This window comes from Aulonocara sp. 'chitande type north' Nkhata Bay, linkage group LG12 (assembly GCF_057382095.1).
Source record: "Aulonocara sp. 'chitande type north' Nkhata Bay isolate Kocher_YH1m ecotype deep benthic linkage group LG12, A_spYH_male_GT1.1, whole genome shotgun sequence".
Taxonomy (NCBI): Eukaryota; Metazoa; Chordata; class Actinopteri; order Cichliformes; family Cichlidae; genus Aulonocara; species Aulonocara sp. 'chitande type north' Nkhata Bay.
Window position 1 is genome coordinate 36,256,838 of NC_141355.1, and position 24,728 is coordinate 36,281,565.

The 24,728-nt window shown below is 41.6% G+C and overlaps 1 protein-coding gene across 1 annotated transcript; it reads right to left on the reverse strand.

The window, feature by feature from the left end:
- On the reverse strand, positions 1–23,790 carry cnot6l (CCR4-NOT transcription complex, subunit 6-like). Its single transcript, XM_086315443.1, has 12 exons — positions 23,643–23,790; positions 19,892–20,013; positions 19,466–19,652; positions 19,031–19,116; positions 16,371–16,460; positions 16,134–16,202; positions 15,228–15,385; positions 13,520–13,674; positions 11,845–11,996; positions 9,017–9,244; positions 8,423–8,625; positions 1–3,906 (listed from the first exon to the last, which is right to left on the reverse strand). Exons 2-12 carry the CDS (start codon positions 20,001–20,003, stop codon positions 3,685–3,687), a joined length of 1,662 nt encoding a protein of 553 aa, XP_086171569.1. The 5' UTR covers positions 20,004–20,013; positions 23,643–23,790; the 3' UTR covers positions 1–3,684.
- Positions 23,791–24,728: the final 938 nt, after the last annotated feature.

A 24,728-nucleotide genomic window follows, 5' to 3' on the forward strand; every position in this document is an offset into this window, starting at 1 on the left:
TGCTTTTAAACCTAGAATATTTATGGTTTTTCTCAAAAAAAAAAAAAAAAAAAATGTTGGTAATACTGAGTAGTACAAAGTACTAATTGAAAGACTGCATGTTGGAGACAGAAAATGCCCGTAGTTCAAAAACAAGAGCTGGAAACAGAGACACGTCCGGTCTCTACAAGAGCATCAGAGACAAATGTGGAGGTGGTATTCACACGAGATCTTTAGAAGAAAATTACAACACCAAGTACACGTTTGAATTGTGAGAAAATTTTACGCCCCTTTATCAGGAGAATGGTACATTCCCCTCACAGATGTGAAAGACATGCCGTCATCAAAGACAGATTCATTTATGTACAGCTGTGGTACAAAAACCAGGAAATAAAAACCCTGTGAGGTTAGTTCAGGAGTGAAGTATAGGCCTCTAAATGCTCACCGGGATCGAATCCACCGAACCCAGAGGTGAACTCCTTAGCGTTAAATCATGTGCAACAGAAGGCCAGTAAAAGTGAAGAACCTGCGATTTAAAGCTGCAGCTACACGGTCACACGCCTTGCTGTGCCGACGCCACGTATCCCAGAATTATGGCTTTCAAACACAGGAAAAGCTTTGACTGGTTCAACTAATCCAGGTTTACTACACACTACAGTGCGAAATGTGCCAGATATGTTTATCACTAAGAGGCACATCTGCCTGCACAGACAGGACTGAGTGTCAACCATCCTGCTGCACCAGTTAAAATGTGTAGAAAAAGCTGGTTTTTAATATCAGATGTTTTGAATTCATTCTTTGAAATCAGATGGTTTCTGATTTAACTAAGCTTAACTTTTCTGTGTTCAGACCAGTGGTTCCCAATCTTTTAAACTTTTCCTGTTCCAGTGTAGAAATGAGGGAAAAAATAAGATAATAGGACACAATGTACATAGTAAGTATGTCCAAGGTTTCAAATAATGAAGTCAGCATATGTACATGAGCTACGTGAGCTTAAATCCCGTGCTTCAGACTGCTCTGATGCTCTGCTTCAGACAGTTTTTATAACTCTCGTTTCTTTATGAGGCCAAATAGAGAGGAAGTGCCAAATAAGGTCATACTGGCACCTGCAGGTTTTGAGGGGCAACTAATCAGAAGAAATTTGACTTGAAGAGAAGGTGGAAGGGAGCTAAACAGCTGAGTGGTGACACTAAGATTAGTTTTTTTCTACTCTTAGGTCTGTATGAGGCCAAAAGATGGATATCCTTAATTTGGTCATCTGAGACACAGAGTCCCCACCTAGCTGCAGTTTCAGAGGGGCGGCCAATCAGAAGAAAGCTGACTTAAAGAGTGGGTGGTCTTAAACCAGGAAGAGTATGGGGCTGCACAGACACATTTAGATAGTTAGGTTTATTATTTTTGTCCTGGTTTTTAAATTTAATGGTATTTAATGAGGTGATATTTCTTGGCACCAACAGTGTCTGTTATGACAGATACAACAGAAGGGTTAAAACTCTCCTCTGTGCTGCTTTATGAACACTTTACATGTACTTTAATTTTCCTTGTTAATACGACCCCCCACTGGTCCACATGCCGTACTTTGAGAACCCAGGTCTGAATGAGAGAGGAGCTAAAACTGGTCGTTTCAAACAGAAGAGGAACTAAGAGGCTGCATTAAGGCCCAGTGTAAGATAAATAAGGATTATTCTGAACAGTAATCATACAAAGCTACTCTGGTAGATTGAGCTGGAAACACATAACATCCACTTTAATACAAGCCATGTCCACTTGTCTCAGTTTGCATAGCTGAATTGTGAGCAGTGTATTGACATTGAAAGAGTGATATTCTGTTTTAAGACTTTAACAGCTGACAGAAATCACACAACGAGTTAAAAAGGGCAGAGACTAGAGCAAAGTTCCCATAATAAACAGGATGCAGATTTTAGTGTGTGGATTTGCAGCTGCTGGTTTAATCGTGAGATTTCTTTGAGGAAAAACTCCAAAACATTTATGTTCCTCCCTCTCCATCTTAAAAAATAATTTCTCATTTTCTTTGTACTGGCACTGAAAACATGTAGTACTGACACCCAGTCCGATCCCTTATCATTCATCGCGTCAGCCTCTCTAAAGGCCTTAAAGCAAACTAAATTCTTATTCAATTAAAACTGACCAAATATGCTTTATTTGTTTCATCTAAAACTAGGACAAATGTGATTTTCCCAGGTTAGGAGTAAAAGTGCATCAGTATTTTATCAAAAATGCACAAAGACCTGGGACTTCTATAACGACACGATGAACAACAGCATATCCGTATGCAAACACATACATTACCTGTGCTTTTTCAGAACAGTAGCTTCCTGTTTGGTTTTGCTCGTACGACATGACTCTGAGAGTCTTTAGTGTGAAAGGTGCTGCTGGATGCATAGCATAGCCCTGAGTTACGACTTACAGAATAAAGAGCTATTCCTTCTAATCATCTGACACAAATACACAAAGTTTAGAGTCCACAGGGATCTGGCATTAATCGGCTCCGAGAACCAAATTCATAGCGAGCATTTTTAGTAAATACATTCAGCCTCTTGGTCAGGAAACATTGACTAAAACATTAAACGATATACGTTTTCTCTCTGGCACCGATAAATAAAGGTCTTATTACTGACGGAGGACATGTCACTTGCTGCGGGGGATTCTTTGGCCAGGCAGATCAGGGGTTTAAAAAAAAAATCACAGCATGAAAAGCTCAAAACTGTGAAGCGGACTGTTTGTGGATGTCAGGAAAAAGGCAGTGTCTGAGCAAATCCGCCTGCAAGGCTTAGAAAAATATTCGAACAACTGATTGTTTTATTACTTCAGAGCTGCAGAGAACAAAAGCCTTTGCAAAAAGAAAACACTTTTATAAAAGACGTACCGCACCGAGGTAAAGTGAAAGAAATTCATACAATGCTGAGTGACATGGGCCTAATTCTAAACATGGATCCAGGATGACGCATACCTCCATGCTAAATAGCATTACTTTTAAAAAACACCCAGCTTGCACATTTTATCCTTAAAAATTTGCACCCATTTCCCCGCTTATTATCAAATTAGTTTTTTGAAACTCAAATAAGGACCTTTTTGCAAAACAATTACCAACAGAAACAATCCTTCTACATTCTCCTATAACATTCAAAAGGTTGAGGTTTTTCTTTTTGTAGTGTTGACCCCCCCGTTCAATTAAATACCTGTCAGTTAATCTGGGAGTGAAAGCAGCTTTCAGCTCTATAAACTGTGCAGCATTAATACGATCACGTGTCTGTACTCTAAAAATTTCACAGCTGTGTGAAATGATGCTTACGTTTGTGTAGCAGCTTTACCTTAAACAGTCGTTTGTATTAGTTTGTTATTGTAGAATCTTTAAGCGGCCATGATTACAACTAATCAAAAAAAACAAAAACAAAACAACAAAACAGACGTTGGGAAATACTTCATCCCAAGCCCAACATTTGGTATCAAGCCTTTTCAAGGGGAGAAAAGAAAAAAAATATACAGTGTGCAAAAACATAAAAAGGAGCAACACCCGGGGCAAATACTTCACTCCTTTTGGGGTTAGAGGCGGTCAGATGGTGTCCGAGTTTAACGTGAACTGTACAGGGTCCTGTATAAAGCTGGAGGGAGGAGGTGGGACAGTGTTTAAAAGGTGAGGTAAAAAGGGGTAGGCGGGGCGCTCTCTCTCATTCTCAGGGTGCACTACCTGTGGACCGGCAGGTGCAGCCCGTTGAGGGGGTTGAGCGGGTGGGGCAGGGGAGGGTGCAGCTCCAGCTGGGCCAGCAGGGAGAAGTGGTCCGAGGGGATGTGCGGGTGGGGGCAGCCCGTGATGTTGTTGTCTATGAGCCACTGGCTGTCGAGCGGTCCGAGCATGCCCAGGACGCTCATGTGGGTCTTGGAGAAGAAGATGTAGTCGATCACACCCTGCAGACACACAAACACCACCTGATGTTAACTCTGTGTGGGAGTCACTTAAAACAACACCAACCAATTTAATGATCCACTGCTTCCCCATTTCCATGGCAGCACATCCTCAATTTCTCGTGTTTTGGTGTCTCGCACCAAAGTTACAAATGGTCTGTATAGCGCTTTACTAGTCCCTAAGGACCCCAAAGCGCTTTACACATCCAGTCATCCACCCATTCACACACTGGTGATGGCAGCTACACTGTAGCCACAGCCACCCTGGGGCGCACTGACAGAGGCGAGGCCCTCTGACCACCACCAGCATGGGTGAAATGACTGTCCAAGCTGGGGCTCGAACCGGCAACCTTCCAATTACAAGGCGAACTCCCAACTCTTGAGCCACGATCGCCTCCTACAAGCAGAGGAGGCGAGGAAGAAAGCTTTTCTTGTTTCTCTAATGTGTGCCATCCATCTGTCTGTGACCTCAGCACACCTTGCATAATGCAACAGGAATGGAGAGGAGAGAGGAGGATGCAGGAGGAAATATCAGTGAGAATGCACAGGGAGCGTTTTTACCATCAGTATATAAAAGACACGTGGCCACAGCGAGGGGAGGAGACAATGACGCACAAATCAAAGAAAGGAGAAAAATCTGCTGTTTGTCATTCGTCCGTAAAACATTTGAATCTGCCGAGACTCGTACAGAAAGCCCGAGCTCTTTCTAACAACTGTGGAAAATGTTTAAAAAGGTCCAGTTGGTCTATTTTATTTACCCCTTTCCTCACTTTTCCACACATCACTTCCTGTCCTCTTTTCCTCATCACCGATTGGCTGTTGTGTTTCTTCTTTAATGACACCACCCTTTTCGCTGAATCACAGAGAGGCCCTTTGGGTGACTTTTGGTTACTTGTTCTTATTACCTGCAGTTTAACCAATCACTTCATGACTTAAAGCCTAATCTAGTTTTTCTTTGCTTTTCAGAGTAAACATCATTTAGCACTGGAGTGCAACGTGGCAGGTTCCCCTCGATGATACAAATCTTTACCTCTGAGCCTCCCACTTAACAGGTTGCATAAAATAATTCAGGTTGTTGCTCAAACTTCCACGAGTGGACGAGTGCGAGTGTCGTGACTAGTAATGTTCTTGTTGATGCTGTGCTGAGATGTCCAAACTTAAGTGTTAATTGATATTGTGTTGTTTTTAATCTGTTTATTACATTTTTGTGTCATTTTATTTCACAATGAGAAGGAGCTGGTTTTGTTTTTTGCTTCTTTTATGAGTGTTTATAGAAAATCCCTGTTTGATGTAGAGCTCCAGTTTCTAATTTAGTTTCTAATGAATCTATTTTTTTTGCATGAACACATTAGCTCCTCAGATGAGTAATCAACGCTAAGAGAAGCAGCAATGAGTCAAGCTCGTTATTAGTATAAACATTAATCACCGAAAGTGTTGTTAGTGACTCCGTGGGATTCAGCCAGTGATATCGCCAGTGGGCAGAGACTAAAATTGTAAACAAGTAGATGAGTCTTACAGACGCAGGGTTAGTGAGAATGGCTCGTCTGCACTGTCTGAAGAGCTACATTAAAAAAAGTTGAGTCTGTGGAAGGTTTATTAATGGCTGGCCGTAGATGCCTCGTCTCAGAGGTATCACTGTGAGCTTTAGCTCCCTGTGGGTCTCCCCGTCACTGGCTGCCTAGGTCTCGCCCCCACTTGTAACCTCAGACATCCCTGTGTGGAGGCTGGAGGGACTAAACATTGCTCATGTGACGATTACAGTCAAAAACACCCACCAATCTGGGCTTAAATTCCCCAACAGAGAACTCACTGGAAAGTCTGTGCATGCATGCAAGCATACATATATATACATATATTTAAAAAAATAAGGTAATAAATAACTGTTAAATAACTGACGCCCCAATACTGAATAAATTAACCATTTGTGAGACAAGAAAAAGAGAGCAGAAAAAAAAGAAGAAAAGAATTTGATCATGAACTGTCTGGCTCGATGACTCATTAGAAACCGAAGCTGAAATGATGTGACAAATCAAAACCGCGAGGCAGCTTCGCACGAAATAAAGCGAATACGAGTTTTTGCTGCGGAGCGCGCTGAAGGGTAAAAATCACGGCTCACAGGCCGCGATGTTCAAAGTTTTCCGTTCCCGCTGACAGCTCCCACTGCAAAACTCAGATATACAAAAGTGAAACACACAGCAACAGTATTTTTTTTTCTCGATTGAACTTAATGCCCACCTATAAGTCTGTGTAATTCACTCAGTGATACAGAGTTCCCAGCACCAAATTTAACGGAGGCAGTAACAAAAAAAACCTCAGTACAAAAAACCAATTTGACAGAATTCATCGTTGACGTTAAATTTGTCGCTGTAACGCGTTCATCTACCCGACTGAACCTGCACCTGAAACAGCGACATTATCCACAATAAATATAGCAGGTAGTGATTTTCTGTATTTTAACGTGGCAGAGACGACTAGGAATATCACGTTTTCATATGCAGCCCTTTTGTCTTGACGACACCCTGTCGATGCGACGGCTACAGCGATCGACCAATGAAGGGTAACGGTCCATCTCTGGAAACATGCAAAGTACTCATTATGAGGCTGGAGGAGTAGCGGAGGCATGATTTGCCAGTTTATTAGCTGGGAAAAACCACTCGGTTAAGTTTAGGGACTAAACATTTCTTGTTTAGGTTTAGGGAAACATGGCCATCTGTTCCCTGACTCACAGGGTTATGGTATTAGTGTGACAGCTTCATAATGCCTGAAACCGCAAAGGTCACAAAGCACCAAAATGAGCCATGGCGGTGGTTTTTGATAAAATCAAGTGACACCTCAAGGATGAAAACGAGCTTTGCGCATCAGCATCCGTCCCAGTGTACATGGAGACTAATTTTATTCCTCTCTCTTACTTTATTTCTTCCTTTGGAAAGTCCGCGCTGCGAGGTGACACGCTTAAAAACTGTCAGCATCTGAGTGCAGCGAGGGTCTCCTCAAAACCACAGACCATCGACGTGTTTTACATGATAAAGACGCTTACAGCACAGTGAAAGTTTGAAAGTTCAAAACAGATACAAATTAAGATGGTGACAACAGGATGCGTAGGCTATACTGCAATTTGTAACGTGATATTACTCCACACCAGCGCCTGTTATAACATGCCCCAAAGATAGGATAAGCTTTATTAGTCCCACACGTGAGAAATTTGTTGTTACAGATGTCAGACAAATTCTTCAATTATCTGTGAGACGCACAGGCGGACAAAAAAAACAACAACAAAAAAACAAAAAAACAAAAAAACCTCATTTGTGCCTTTTAATTCCTGCACACATCAGTTTTTGTGTAGCGAGGAGGAAATTAGTGGATGTTAGTGAAAATATGAGCATTATTATTACTAGAGCAAGATGATAAAGTCAGGACAAAAACTAATGTCTGTACACGGCGGCTCTAAAAACAGTATGCTAGCACTGAACTAGTAGCAAACATACCCAGACCCAGATCTTCAACAGTTAACAGTAGCAGTCAGACACAGCACTGTAGCTATTTGCACAGTATAAGCACAAGCTGCCATTCACACACTCACCGATACACTCATGCTTCTTCCTGCTTCTTCCATCTAAAGTTTGTACTGTTAACCGGAAATCATGCGTGACAATCAAGCTCATGTGGATTAATGAGAAACTGATGCAATGACCACTATTTCTTGGTAGCAGCTTCCTCTCCGATGGGGTCTCTCTGGTTCAGATGCGTGAGGTCCCCACCATGAATAATTGCTGCTTTGGAAAGGCTTTCTCAAGAATAAAGACACAATCATTACCTAACCCTGGCTTGCTTAACATGCAGAAACAAGACTAGCTGGCAGAGTGACTCACATTTCATGATAAATATGATCCAGTAATGTAAACCTTTACATTTAAAAAAGAAAGTAACTGGTAAGCATTTTTTTCATAAGTTGGGTAGCTTCTCTCTAAGTGAGCTCACTCTGTCTCACTTCACTTACAGAAACACATAAGCTGACTCACAAAAATCGGGCACGACCCACCAACCAACTTCCGCAGACCTACAACAGTGAACTCGTCAAGCTCAGTTGCTTTACTCAAACCAGGATAAGGTGAGCTGTCAGATCACTCAGTAGTAAAAGGGGAAAGAACATCTGCAGCGGGACATCTGTGTCCTCTCACAGAAGCTGATTAGAGCCAATGTGACTCACTGCACTCTTTGACCAAGTTATCACACAAACACAGAATGAATCTTGGCATCCTGAAACGTGGGGCAGGGAACAGGGAACGTTTCGGGTGGGTGAAAACAACTCCCCCTCTAACTTTTCAGTCAGACACATTTGCAGGACCAGAAATTCCCGACCCTGCTCTACGCCCTCTCTGAGTCTGCTTCTTGAAGGTTTTTTCCTTCCACAGAGGACGTTTGGGGGTCTCGCTCAGCTTGACTTTTGACATTTTGGGCACTATATAAATTACTGTTACGGCTTCAAATGGAAACGAGTTTATTTGTGTTTTTGTTTTACCTTGAAGTCATATGTGTAGTTGGTGTAAGGCATCAGATTGCTGTCGTAGGCGCTCTTGAGCTGGAAGCTGTGTGTGATGCTTCCATCCGAGTTTCCGTTCTTGCCGTTGCAGTTGAAGTTGGTCAGACATTCGCTGTAGCGTAGCTCCTTAAAGTCCTTGTGGTTCTCGGCCACTCCTCCGTCGCTCAGATACTCCACCACACCTGCATCAAAGAGCAGGAACATTAGCGAGATATTAATCAGAACTTTATTTAATTATTAAATCCTTTAATTAAGGAAAAGAAACTCATGACATCATTCGTGGCTTTAAAGGGAAACTGATGATGGAAACCACGCTGGCAACAAACGAATATACAGACACTTTCCCATTGCCGGTAAAAACAAAGAAAAAACTAGATAATAAAATAAAATAACGAAGGTTCACATTTTTTAACATGGATAGGTCATTTTAATCAAGCTAAATCTATTTTTCTTTGTTATGTATTAATTGTGTCAAGTTATCAGGTGTCCAGAATGTATCAGGTGGGAACTTTAATCAGGTTTGGTTGATTTATATGGAACGACCCTGGTTCCTGATAAGTGACAGAGCCCTACCGGAGTCAGGCAGCGAGTTGAGGTCAGCGCACAGGACGATGGGGATTGAGGACGGGTCAGAGGTCGGCGATCCCGTTGCCACAGAGCCCGAGGCCCTCTCAGCAATGCTCTTTAACTCTGACAGGAACATCATGGTTTGGATCAACTTGACGTCCGAGTACTCGGGGTCCCAGTGCATGTGGGCGTTGGCTACCAGGATGAGCTGCCTCTCCTGAGGCGGCTTCATGCCTTTAAAAAAAAAAAAAAAAAAAAAAAAAAAAATTCAAGTAGGGCTTTAATTAAAATTCCTTTAATTAAAATTTTGATTTACACATTATTAAAAAAGATCAAATGTAAAAAACAATCTTCTCATGCTCTTTTTAATTCACGTCCTTTTACTTCTATTAAAAGTTCAAATTCACTCCCCAACAGGTTCACATACATTTATATAAACTATAGTTCACTGTAGGGCTGTGCGATATGACCAAAATCTCATATCCCGATATAAGAATTCTATCGCCCGATAACAATATAAATCACAAAAATGTAACATTTTCTGTAAAATCTGTGAATCTCGGGTCGAGTGTTTTAACCGATGCATGAAACGATACATTTTTAGACACAAGTTGTAACAGCCGCCGTTTTCTTTGTGAGTATTTATTACATGGCGTGCTGCGGGGAAAAGCCTGTTCTAACGTTTGAGTCTAAGGTTTATTTTTTAGCACCGGCTGGCGGCTCTTTTTTACTTCTCATCCGTAAATAATCTGCTCTTTCACGTGATTCAGTTTATTTTGAAAAGTCTCAATAGGATGTTGAGCTTTATTGTGAAAGGTTTATGTGGAACATAAACAAGCGGACACGCGATGCTGTTACTGTAGTTTTTGCTAACCACAACGCATAAAAACAGGCGCTTGTCCGTCCATAGTGTGGTTATATTAAATATAAGAGAAAGAGAGAACTTTAAGAAATTAATATAGCCACTACAGTGACCATCAAAACCATGAAAAAAATATTGCTGTAAACAGTTTATTTTGCGACACCACGAAACAAACGATAGCGTAAAATGAAACGATAGACGTTTTTATATCATCATCCGATATATATCGTTATATGAACAGCCCTAGTTCACTGAAATGTAATTAAAGACCAATACAAACTTAATGAAAAATACTTGATTCCCTTAAAGTTTAAAAAAAAAAAACCGTTGTCACCATTTGTACTCGATCATGTGACATCCTAAAAGTCTTCATAAAGAAGCCCTGAAAGGAAACTTTTTCCACAAGCAGCAACTTCCAGAAACAACGGCAGACAAGCCGAGAAGCTGCAGCTCCTGTTGTGGCCGCTTGAATAAGCAGCAACTTAACAGAAACTTAAAAGCAGAAATCAGCATTTTACAGCCCGACACAAAAACAACTTTTAATTTCCACATATAGTTTTCACATATGATCAACGAATTTTATTTATGCTTTTACGAACAAAAAGTTCTATGAATAAAGCCGTGAAAGATGCATATAAAAAGTACATGAGGAAAGAAATCAACTGACAATGATTCTAAATCTGAGTTGTGGTTTTTTCTTCACTTATTTTGAGAATAAGACTTTAAAATATATGAATTACACAATTCTACACACTTTTACTGTACAGACATTTATAGTTCCACAAAATTATACTGGGGAAAAAAACAGACGCTATGTAAGCAAAATAGTACATCACTTTCACTGACACATGAAAAAAAATAAAAATAAAAATAAAATAAATAGGATGTAAAAGTCCCCTGAACAAATCCTCATCGTGGTCTTATTTCAGATGCAGTAAACCACAGAACTATGAGGCAACTTCAGAAACTTAAAAGCGCTGACAGAGTAAAATATTTAAAAAGGAAGAGTGCGATATAGTGAGCATCAGTAAACCAGACAGGGAACGACCACAAACAGAAGTTTTACTGCAGCTCGCTGGGAGTGCAAATGGCCTGTGCCTGTCTCTCACTGCAAACCTTAGTAAGTTAACTAACTAATTAAATACATATAAGCTTTAAAGCACTGATATTATGTGAGCATCATCAGCCACAGTGAGGCAAAACACCTTCAAACACACAATCTCCGTGGACACAACTACACTAAAACGCATTTTCCGTACGACGGCCCGGACCCAACAGCAGGACCAGTATCTGTGTGCAGGTAGATACGGGAGGAGCACTGCCAGCGCCCTACACGGTGACCTCCAGCGGGCAAGTTTCTGACAAACTGTCAGGAACAGACTCCATGAGAGTGGCGTGGAGGCCCGATGCGCAGCTCGACTGGGATCCCTGAAGTTTAACTCGCTTTGTGTTATACTGTGATAATCGAGTGTACCTTAATTAATTTTTTAACAGCGTATATTCTGTTCGGTTTACTTGTCTTTTAAACATTACATCTTTTCTTTCTCTCTTTCCATTTCCAGCCTTCGTTGTAACTTCTTAACTCTCTTTGTAAAGCACCCTGAAGCCTCTGATTAAAACCCAATTGTGACACCTTGTGGGAAAATACATTACTGCAGTTTTACTGTTTAATATTTTGGGCAAAAATAATTGTAGATCACAATTTTCAAGCTGAAAACCATCAGATTTAAAAAAAAAAATCTTGCTCTGTAACTACTGAGCTGTGTGCATATATCACATGTAAGTAATAACGCTGGTTTTATAACCTTCTAAATTTCCAAGTTACAGAGGCAGGCGAGTCAGTTTCACATGCATGGTTATGTTGTCATAGATAATTTGATAATATAACAGAGCTGAAGGCATTTTTGGGTCAGGAGAAAACAACTTGGAATTACCTAAACTGCTAAATTACAAAATGAAAGTCCTTTCTTACCCCCGGAGAACATGTCCTTATTGACCTCGAGCAGCACGGCCACCCCGATGTTGTCTTTGGTCATCACTCTGTTCAGCATGACCTCTGAACCCTCAGAGTTAGCCATGGCTACCTGATTGAACTCCACAGTGTGTTTCTGGATCAAAGTGAACCTGTGAGAGAATCAAACAAGCAGCAGAAATGTCCATGAGGGCTTTGAAAATGCACTAGTTCCATATGAAAAGTTTTTCCTCCTTTAAATCTGCTCCTCGTCCTTCATTTTTCCTGGCTCAGAGAGAACCAGGCTGGGCGACTACAAAGGAAAGTAAATGCAAACAGGCTGCGATGAGTCTGTGATGCAGTCTCCCTGTTGTTTGTGACCATTTCTAAATAGATCACATGAAAAATCATACATCATAAAACACAGCGAGCTGAGCTCCATCTATGGCAAAGATTACCCAAAAATGACATATTTATAGTAATAATATAATTATAATAATAAAATACATTTTATAGCTGAAACTGGAAAAAACAAAACAAAAACAAAACCCCAAAAAACAACTTGAGCTCAGATTTTAATAAGAGGAAATTTTTTTCTTTATGTAGAAAAACTTTTCATCAAATGTGTTCACACAGTTTCAAATCATCACGGCCAACATAAAGGCATGTTTTATAACGTGTAGGGATGGGTACCGGTATCCTGACATAAACGGCAGTAACCAGACCGAAAAGCAGCGCACATTTCGGTGCTTTATTTTTTCCTGAGCTGTGATACACTTTAGATTCTAGCCAATCATTTTACGTTTCCGAGGATAGTAGGCGGGTCCAGGTACGTACGTTCTTTTAGAGCAGAGCTACAGATTAAAAACTCCAAGAGGAAGCGGTCAAAAGTCTGGCTGTACTTCACAGCAAAAGAGGAAAACTCAGCAGCAACAAGTGCTTTAAGCTGATACTGTGCAGAGGAGGTAACACCTCGAATCTGATGAAACACCTGGTGATGCGTAGCGCGCCGTATTTGATAGCTTGCTGCGAGACCTCACACCGAGCACATCTACTGCGGGTGTGGTGCCTGTTTCGGACCCGGAGTTAGCAACATCCCCCAAAAACCCGAAGAGCAGAGTCCTGGCCCCTAGCCCTGCCAGTGTAGCAGAAATGATGACGGATGATGATGGCAGCAGCAGCCGTTCTTCTCTGCGCGAGTAGCTTAATGTTGTTCGTGTGTAATTTACGTTGAGTAGGCTAACCACGTTATTACATTAATGCATGTGAGGTGAACTAGGTCGTAGTTACATGCGGCTGTCTTCTTGTTTGATGGCAGATACTCCCTTCACCCTGGCCAAAAAGGCTAAAATGACCAAAGAAAAAGTGGAAAACAGCTAAACATGAGAGGTTTTTGGACAAAGTTTGTGTTTTTTCCATTGTTTAAGCACTGCTTCCAGCCAAGAGTGATGCCATAAATCCTCTATAGCTGCAGAAAAGGCTAACATTGTTATCTTTCTACAAAAAAAAAACAAAAAACAGCTGAACATGAGAGGTTTTTGGACCAATTTTGTGTTCTTCATTCTTTAAGCACCGGTTCGAGCACCGTTTAAGCACCAGCACCGTTTCAAAAGTACCGGTTTGGTACTGGTATCGGATAAAACCTAAACGATACCCATCCCTAGTAACGTGTATAAAATAAAGCTCTTAAACCCACTTCTCAGTCTTGAAGAACACGGCACAGCCGTCCACATGTTTCCTCTCCTGTTCTGAAACCAGTTTGGCACGAGATTTTGGACAGAAGTAGCCGTCATAGCCGCGCTCCTTTAGTGTTTCCAGAAACAACATGTAGTACTGCTCCGTCTCCACCTCCTGCAAAAAACACACAAGGTAAGAAAAGTCACGTAAAGGAGCAGATGAGATATACAGGGAACGCACACAACATTAAAACACTGACAGGTGAAGTGAACACCACTGAGGAAACCTTGTAAACTGGATAAGGAAGGGCTCAAAGTCATAACCAGGGTTCTTGTACTATTTAAAGATACACATCAGTGCTTTTAAGATCTAAGTAAATACAATTACTTGTGGCTACCAGTGTGGCCCCTCAGTCTCCGAGTAGATACAAGCTCTGAATTATCACATTCACAACTTTGGGGTGTCCACGCAACCTGCCCGGTGATGACGACACCCCATCAACTTTTCACGGTTGTGGGGTTAAAAACTAAGGATGAACATTCTGATTCCTTGATTTTCACTCATGACTGTAAGTGTACTTCACTCAAAAACGCCAGTGAAGTCAAAACGAGCAGTCAAAGCCGTCATGATTTACTAAAGAGATGAACGCTGGTATTTTTGCTGTGGCTTTGTCGGAGGAAAAAACTTTGAAAGGATAATTAAATCACAGAAACATGATTTAAGAAGGCAAAATTTGCCATGTTTGATGAATGAAAGGGGAGTGCATCATAATGATTAAATGGTGCAGGTAGATGGCTCAGAGCTCTGTGTGCAGTGCATGAGTTTTAGCTCCATCCTGTTCCTCACGTCTCTCAGATCCATACAAGATTGAAACGGCTGCCAAAATCTAGAAATTATCGGTATGCATGTGGCACAGTCACTGTATCATTTTATTAATATGCAGCTTTGTCAGGGTCTGATGATAAATAGTGTTTTGTTTCTCTTCTGCATGTCCTGCAGGTTAGCTGTTACACAGATGGACTAGTTGGTAATATACAGCACTTCTCAGGGAAGTTTCCACTCAGTGGAAAATAAAGCCAGCTTTGTATGGGCAGGATTAATCAGTAACATCTACCTCTTTATCTTCAATACACAATGGCTCGGTTGTGCTGACAGGTGAACGCTGGATACTGTGGATTGATCCAAGCAGTTTACAGCAGCTCTGCACACAGTCTAATGATTAGAGCGGAGAATAGTCCGAAGAATAATAACAACCTTTGTTGACACGATTGTGGGGGAATCACCTCAGGGGACGGACAGATGGCTACAGAAGGCAATGGCGCCAATTAAAAATGTTAGAAAAAACACAGCCAGACAAAAGCAGGCTCGTTTTAGTTCATCTTTATTGTTTTTGTTCAGATTTCGAAAGCATTTCTTTAACTGCAAAAATGGGTCCAATGCCTTGTGCACTGGAGAGCAGTCCGATCCCTGCCCTAGTGCATGAGGCTAAGAGGTGCTGGGAAGATGTAGCCTAGTTCACCTCAATCCACAGCACTGTGTCTGGATATACACATAGACAACCCCAATACTGATGTAACCAGATAACCATCTGAGTGGAAAGATATCCAAATTATTAAAAAATCTCTTTGTGTAAGGTACACTATGGCTCCACCACAAATACTAGTAATATGCCGCAAAACAGTTAGTGAGGAAGATTTAAAGTATCTTACAAGGTGGTCTAGCTTTACCTGTAGGCTGATGATGTCAGCATCACCGCTGGTGATTTCCTCCATGATTCCCTTCTTCCTGTACTCCCAGTTTAAGGCCCAGGATGGACAGTAACCATACAGCTGTCGCGTGGCATACTTGTCGCACAGCACGTTGTAGCACATAACCGTGAACACAGCTACAGGGAGACAGAAGTAAAGTTTGCTAAATTACTGAATCATCTGAGAAAAGACACACGACACATCTGACAGTTATGAATGTAGTTTACCACGAACAGCCTGAATAATTATTCCCCAAACTCAGAGTCAGAATACTTTATTAATCCCTAAGGAAATCATGTGGTTACAGTTGCTCCAAGACAATAACAGTAACAGACTGAACTAAATTAAATAACACAACATATTACAAAGTTTACAAAATATAAGAAACAGCTCTACAAATAGCTCAGAACGGATCATCAATGGACTTTGCTAATGCTAACTTTAAGAAATCTGAATGTTTATCTCAGTTTCAAATTTATGAGCCAGTTTCAGTTGAAGCTTTTTCTGTCAATCAACACAGCCATAAAGCTAACGTTAAGCCTTACCAGAATCCAAATGGGGAAGTTATTAAAAAAAAGAAATCTTCTCCAGGTACATCTGTTTTTCATCCCAGGCTGTAAAGGTGCTATTTAATGCTATAAAAATGCTGCTGGACAGTATGCAAGTTTTTATTTTATGCTTGACATCAATTTTTACTGCAGCCATAAGAGTGATTATAGAAAATACCCACAGTGGCTTATCCAGATTTTCAGACGTACATAATAGTACTATAACACGGCATGCTGGGTAATGCTGGGCTTTACGGATAACCTAAAGAGCATAAGAAGCCATCAGCTCATAAACGACTCACTCCCAGTGCCACGTTACTATATGAAGGAAACTTACCGGTGGGGATCATTTGGTCTCGCTCTTTCAGAGTGATCCAAGGTCTTTGGGGGAGCTGCTCTGGGTGCACTGGAAAAACAGGCCGGGATTAGCGCTCATTTGTGCGTGACAGACACAGTGGTTTACCTGCTATGATATACCTGCAGCGCTGAGGTCTACAAAAAACTGTTTGATAAAATATGCATGAGTTCTGATAAACAGATGAGGGGTGAGGTCATGCGTTGCAGAGCCGTTTACCTGCTAGATTGTCGAGCATGTAGTTCAAAAGCTTTCTGGTTCCATCTGGCTCCTGGTACAAATTGAGGATGTCTTGGGACAAAGGATTTCCTGCAAATACGATAAGATAAGATAACTCGTTATTGTCATTGCACAGTCATACATAGTACAGTAGTACAATGAAATTGGAAAACTGTCCTACGTCGGCACTACATATAACACAACACGACACGACACATGACAACGCAACACAGTATATTAACTTAGTAATAAAAAAGAAGAATAAGTGTATTTGAATTGCACACTGTTATTATTGCATCTTGTTATAAATATAAATATTATTATTGTTACTGTTTTTATCGTTGTTACCTCCCCCCCAAAAAAGTCCAGGGCGGTAGCCAGTCAGGTCAGCTATTTACATTGATCAGGGCTGTTGCCCTGTTGTAAAAGCTGTCCTTGAGTCTATTTGTTCGGGACCTCAGCAGCCTGAACCTCCTGCCAGACGGCAGCAGCTTAAACACCCGGTGTCCTGGGTGTGTGCAGTCCCGTAGGATGCTGCGTGCCCTCTTGAGACAGCGAGTGCTGTACAGGTCCTTCAGGGAGGGAAGAGGATGTCCAATGATTTTTTGGGCCATATTGATGACCCTCTGGAGTGCCTTTCTGTGTGCTGTGGTGCAGCTGGAGAACCACACACCGATGCAATATGTCAGCACACTTTCAATGGAGCAGCGGTAGAAGACGGTCAGCAGCTCCTTCTTCAGGTCTATTTTTCTGAGGATTCTCAGAAAGTGGAGACGCTGTTGGGCCTTCTTTAAGACCGCAGAGGTGTTAGAGCTTCATTGGAGGTCTGTGTCTATGTGCACACCCAGAAACTTGAAACTGGAGACCCTTTCCACACACTCCCCGTTGATGCTGACAGGCTGCAGCTCAGACTTCCTCCTTCTGAAGTCAACTACCAGTTCTTGTGTCTTGGTGGTATTGAGGTCCAGGTTGTTATCTACACACCAATCTGACAGCCTCTGAACTTCAGCTCTGTATGCCGTCTCATCTCCCCCTGAGATGAAGTCTCTGATCCAGCGGCAGGTGGTAGAAGGAAGTCCGATTTCCAGCAGTTTAACTATTAGTCTGTCCGGGAGTATCGTATTGAAAGCAGAGCTAAAGTCAACAAAGAGCAGTCTGGTGTAACGGCCCTGCACTTCCAGGTGAGAGATGGTGGTGTGGAGCGTTGTAGCAATGGCATCTTCAGTTGATCTATTAGCTCTGTATGCAAACTGGAGCGGGTCGAGTGTGGGTGGCAAGCAGGACATGATGTGACGTCGGACCAGTTTCTCGAAGCACTTCATTATAACAGGTGTTAGAGCAACTGGTCGGTAGTCGTTGAGGCTGCTAATGTTAGTACGCTTTGGCAGTGGGGCAATTGTGGCCGACTTTAGGCACGGCGGGATGCAGGACTGGGACAGTGAAGTGTTGAAGATCTTGGTGAAGACCCCAGCCAGCTGGTCTGCACACTCTTTTAGGACCCTTGCGGTTACCCCATCTGATCCGGCGGCCTTCCTGGGGTTCACTGCCCTCCGTGTGCGCCTCACCTCATATTCCTGCACCATGAGGCTTGGGCTGCTGCTGCTGTCCGATGCTTTTGCTGCTGCCGCCTCTGGTCCCTTCACCTCAAAATGTGCAAAGACGTGGTTCAGCTCCTCCGCAAGCGCCGCGTTACCCTCAGTCAACGTGGTATTGCAAGGTTTGTAGTTGGTTAAGTGCTGAACTCCCTGCCATACCTGTCGTGAGTTGTTGTTGCTGAAGTGGTCTTCGATCAAATGAATCAGTTTTGGGTTTGTTTTTTTTGCTTTTTGTTTTGTTCTTTCTTCCTACCTTACAATTGGCCTTTGGGGGGAGGGACTAAATATATAAATACACAGTAAAAGCAATTAATCTGTGTCAGCTTATTGGAGTCTATGCGTTTGATGGCTATTTGTGACCATTAAATGTGCTTGAGTAAATGAACAACACTTTTAGCTCTCATTGAAACTCTTTGAGAGAAGCCAAAAACGTTTATACGAAGGAAAAAAAACTGTCTGCGCACTCTATTCAACAGCTACCATTACTGGAGAAATTCTCAGGTTTTTTTGGTAAGCAGCAGTGATTCAGTACTCTTATATCGCTTTTCCATTAGTACCTACTCGGGTGAGTCAGGTCGCACGACGCGGTTTTTCATTAGGTGATGGTACCTGGTACCTTTTAGCACCTACTCAACTGGGGTTCCAAGAGATCCCAGGTAATCCAAAATGCGACGTCAAGAGATCGCATGCCACCGATTGGGTAGTCAGTGGCGTCACTCTACGACTCATGAGAGCGTCTCCATCGTGAAAACCAAAACAGACATTATTGAAACCCAGCAACGAGCAACATGGCTACAAAAAACCCCCAAAAAGTCAGAGTCTTGACGCTCGCTTTTGTTGTAGCGCTCGTGTCGCATGCAAATGATGTCACGGGATGTTTGGCTGCGTTGCTATAACGACCCCACAAACATTAGGTGGTACTCGAATTGAATGGAAATCGAATACAGGCTAAGTGGTACCGTCTAGAGATGTGTGGAGCCGATCTGAGTAGGGACTAATGGAAAAAGGGCTTCAGACATTCATTTTTGTTGCTCCAAAATCGTAATAATGAAAAACAAAACTCACCTTTTAGCCCGAGGGTTTGTAACTGGAAAAGCCTTCCAAGTTCGTAAGGCAGAACTCGTAAAAGATTATTGTTTAAAAGCAATTCCCTGCAAGAAACGAGACAAAAACAGTGTTTTTTCTAACAGTTTGGTGATTCCTCATCATTGATGTATTTCTACTGGCATCAAAGCGTCGTCCACCACACATTCTTTTGTTGTCACATCTTCAGTCTCTGCTTGACAGCTTTGTTTTTGTTTGCGAGATGCTTTTATCACTCCCTCTCTTCATAATGTTCCCTGTGTTTTTAAACATTGAGTTTATCATGATCGCTTCTCTTCATTGCTTTGAGATGGCTCTACGTGCCATCCCTTCAGTGACTCTGAAGAATTCTTCGTTTTCAAGGCTAAATACGCACGTCTCCTTAAGTGAAGTTAGAAATACCAGCAGACAGCCTACCTGAGAGAGACCATGTTGCCCAGTTCGGCGGGCAGACTGCGGAGTTTATTGGACGACAGATTCAGGTAGACCAGGTTGGGCAGCTTGGCGATGTCTGGCGGGATGCGGGTCAGGTTATTGTCATTGATGTGCAGCGCCGTGAGGTGGGTGAGTGTCCACAATGAGCTGCTCAGGCTCCTCACCCGCCCTGCATCCAAACACAGACATCAAGTCGAACATAAGAACAAAAGCACAATGTGGATGAGATGAGAAAAGTTAACTCTCGCGGATTAAAACACAGTATTTTGGCTCTGTCATGAGCTGAGATTTAAAATGTTTCCAACATTTTCAATGCTTCCTTCCTTTAGGAATAGTTTTAGATCTGAGCTTCAAGGCCTCATTTTATTTTTAATGGAAGCGGGCCCAGAGGGAGTGAGTGAGACTGACCAGATATCTCGAGCTCGGACCAGTGAGACTTCTTCCCACTTGCCGCCTCGTCGGCTGGCATGATGGTGTAACATCTGCGGGGATCTGGAGGATCATATTTTTCCTTTGGCATACCTGTTAATCTGAAAGACACAGCAAGAACACGGCAGAGATGTGCTTTAACGTTCTGCACTACAAAGAGCAGGACAACGCTACCGACGAATAACAATAATAATATTATTTGATTTTAGAAAACAAATTCAAAGAAATTATTTTATAAATACTAAAAAGGACTCAAGAAAAACCACCTCCAGTTACAATAACACGATGATAAAATTGCCACTAATAATGATTATTAAAAAAAAAAAAGATATAAAAAAAAAAACTCAGAATATATTTATAATCAAAACATTAGAACTGCATTTACATTAATAAATATATTTAATAGTATTAAAATGTTTTAAATGGATAAATAAAAACATGATAATAATTAAAATAAAGAAAACAATTATAAGATTAACAATAATTCTACTTCTATACAATTGCAAAATATCATATTAGTATAATATTTAGCAATTATAAGAACTGTATTTTTAAATAAAGTAATTAAAAAATAATACATCAATGTAAAAAAAATTAACATTTAGATTTAAGTTATTTTATATTAGATATCTGCACCTCACAAAATGAACCAATGTAAATTTAAATTAATGCCCATTTTGCAAAAATATGATGATGATACCACCATAATAAATAAAAAAGAAACTACCACTGTGATATAAACACATGCTTGTACCAGTCAGCTCTGCTGTCATCACCACTATGGTCAAAAGTTCAAAAGTACGCATTAATAAAAGAAACTCTATACGATATATCTATATATAGAGAAAGACTAACAGATAAAATAATATATTTTAAAAAACCAAATGATTAAAAACTTTTAAAGGAAAACGTCGCCTGTTTGCAATGGAACTGCGTTCTCTGGAAACAAACAGATCCACACTTCTTCTCACATACAGCAGTTTATACGTTTATTAAAACCTTTTTCTTAAATACTCTGCAAAATATTTTCCCTCTCATTCACCCCACCCGCAGCAGTCAACCGTTTACCATCAGCAGCCTCAGAAAGCTTTTACCGGCACGTCGCTGCTAGAGATGATTTCCCACCCGTAGCATACCACAGTGTCTGGACCAACACGATGCCAAACCACAAAACCAGAGGGTGCACCTGGAGGAGAACTGGCAGCGACACAAAGAGCTGATACTCTGAAGTAACTCTCCCAGTAGGTTTTAAACTCAGCTGGAGACATTTTTGTGATAAAAGCATCAAATTTCTGATCTTTTAGCAGCTGACTGAAAGCGCTTTCCACCCTTTTGACCAAACAGGACGACAGCAGTCGGTTATTTAGAGCAACAATCAGACATTTACTCCAGGGTTTACCTTGCAGCCTCAAATCAAGATGCCAATCAAGAGAAAACACAACACAGTACTTAAGGCAAGTTTAAAGAAGGAGGTCTGTGAAGGCATTTATTGAATCACTGGTCTCCTGCTGTCTCCAACAAATAAAGGCTGAAATTTTGCCCTTTATTTTCTCTTGATCCCAGAAACAAAAAGAGAAAAATGTCCATTATGTTACATTTGGCTCTTGTTTAGTTTGAACAACAGTCCAAACCACAGTTTAGTATCATACACGTGAGGAAAAGGCATCGCATTTTAAAAGCTGAAGCCTACAAATGTTTCTGGCTCATTTTACTTACATGCCAGATTTTATTTCTTTAAATTTCAAAGCTACGAAATACCCATGTTTTTAATATATGTCATCACATGTATCCATGGACTACTTGGCTTAAAAAAAAAAAAGATTCACAGAGATTTCCGTTTTGGAATCATCTCAAAGTTTGATTAAAATGGCTCAAAGTTCAGTTAAATACTCGCACTGAATTAAACAACAACTCCTGCAGGTTCTTCTCGGACACAACAACACTACAGAAACTGCTTGCAGAGTTAAATTCTTTATCTGGCTTCTGTGCTCACAAACAATAAACTCCCTTCCCTACAGACTCTGGCAGTTTTAGTTCACGCGAGGAGAAACAAATATTACCATAAGTGGCTGGTTAAAGCATAAGACAGGTCTCCTTTTTACATTTTCTAAACCAGGTGCTTCCCTAACCGCGGTTACTTCTGTGCCAAAATAATTTTCCAGTATAGCCTCCCGTCCCACATGGTGGCATGACCCTTCAGAGTTGAAACAAAACGCACTTTTTTTTTTTAGGTTTTCTCCAATGAATTAGCAGAAAACTTCAAAGTTCAAATATCCAGGGTGCCTTTTTTCTGTTCCTCTATGTCACTGACACGAAACTGATGCAGTTATGCATCACTACGGTGATGCATAGTTTAATTATGCACTGCAGAATTAAACTATGACATAACACATAACCCGATGTTCAAATTTATAGAAGCAAATATGTTGTAATAACACAAAATTTGGCTTTAGACTGTGACACTCTGACAGGTGTAAAAGGTGTAAAATAAATCTGCCTGCGGGGTATCTCCTGCACTTAGTAAGTTCTGGTGAGTAAATAAAGCCAAATTTCCATCCACCCCTGAATTTCCAGGGGCTGTCACTTGGTAAGATGTTCAAATTGTGAAGGTAACATTTTGTATAGCTTCATTAAATATACTATGCAATTAAAAGCAGCTGATTCTGAGGGGGTCAGATGGGACCTTTGGCTGATTTTATATGACCACATTACAATGCAAAACCCTGCCTAAATGAAACAAAAGTGTAGATAAACCCTGTTTTATTCTACTTTCATCCAGTTTCTGTTTTTGTGTCGGTTAACTAAAATGTTTTTGCACACTTAGTTTAGTTTCAGTTTGCTTTAATAACCTTGGCTGACCGCTGCTTGAAGCAGGAGCGTGCATGTTATTTAAACTCCGCTGCAGTCAGCAAAGCTATGCATGCACAACACTTGATAACTTTTGAGCAGCGTGTATGTCAACATGAAAAGTATGCAAAGCCGAAAAGGCGAAGGCGCAGGGCTATTATGCAGCAGCTGCCGTGAGGGTTGGCAGAGGGGAATAAGTTTGGAGAAGGACTTACATAACCTGTTTACACACTAATACCAGGTCACAAGTGAGCAGTGACAGATATAAAGCTTGCTGGCATCGATTCATATCACAAGCACATGGAGACAGGCACGAATCTGCAGCTCCAGCAGAGAGCCGTCACTCTATCACAAGCTGGAGGGGATTTCAATAGTTTAGGCTCCAGATGTTATCGCACACAACCAAAACAGTATGTCAAAAAACACCTTTCAGGGAGTGAGGAGTTCTTATTTATTTTATTTCATTTTTTTTAATACAGCGATTGCAACTGCTCCAACAGCTGAGTATCCAAACATAGCCATAATGTCAGAAGTGACACGGTCGGGCCCGTTCAGGAGGAGTTCAGCCCTCCAGCTGTCACACCTGACAGCGAGGTAAACACGCCCTCTGGCTGTGCACACGCCAAGATATTCCACAGCTCCGCATACTCAAACAGCTCCAACACTAAGCCCAAACACGGCTAAACCTGCAGCGCTCTCCGAGCACGCCGCTGGATTTGTTTGGCTAGCGGCTGTGAGGCGCGAGCCGCCCGGGCAGCCACCGAGGCGGACTGCGGGGGAGAGCACTTGGCACGAATACGAGCGGATTTAAGTGCTAAATTAAACCCGGGAGAGCACGGAGAAGGTGGCAGCAGCACAGAAACAAAGTGAGACCTGACATTACCTTCATTCGGGGGCGGTAGAAGACGGGTTATTGCGGGAATTGGCAGCGACATGCAGACGCGGCTGTTGAGCCCGTTTAGACCCTGAACGTCTCGGAAACAGAGGGAAGAACAACAAACGCCGTTTCCGCTCGTGCTCGCACACACACACCGACCACGCACCCACCCAGGGCTTCTTCTTCCTCTTCTTCCTCTTGTTAACTTTGGTGCATTAGCGCCACCAACTGGTAGGGACTGGAGGCCACAATGTCGCTCAAAAAACAAAACTAAATAAATAAATAACTTCAAACCAGTTTTTATAACTAAATATGACCTGATAACTTTGATTTCTGAATTTCCATTGCAGTAAATCGATAAGATCTGTTTTAACTTTGATTACACTGAGTTTTTGGTTTTGGATCAGCTACCTTCTCTCACCTTCATATTTCTGACATATAACATGTTCCCTGGTTTCATCATTTCAACAATACTCCCATTGCAATTACCTGTTTGGTGTTTTCCTGCTATGAACGATTAATTGTTTTAACCACTGTGTCGTGAATTTGAGTCGTGATGTATCCCAGTCCTTTCTGTCATCCTCTCCTGTTTCTTCTTCTATTTTCTTTTCTTTTCCTGTAAAACCATCATCCTCTCGTTTCTCCCTTCCATAGCTTTTCCCAGTTTTCCTTCTTTGGCTGCCTCATTATACCTCCTTTGCAACCACATTTTTGGGGTAGCTGTGGCTCAGGAAGTAGAGCTAGTTCGAGGTTCGATCCCTGGCTGCTCTAGTCTGCATGCCAAAGTATCATTGGGCAAGATACGGAGCCCGAGTTGCTCCTGATGCATTCAGGAGTGTGAATGTGTGTGGATGTAAGACAGAAAAGCACCTAAATGTAAAAGAAAGTGTTTGCATGAATGTTTGTGAATGGGACATGTTGCACAAAGTGTGTGAGTGCTTGAGCAGAAAAGCACCACATAAGAACCAGTTCATTTGCCCTGTTATTTCCTTTTACTCCATAATGTGCTGATATCTATGAAAAGGTAACCATAAGCCCATCATACTGATTCTGCATAGCAACTGCTGAATCTCTGTTAGAGTGTCTGGTCTG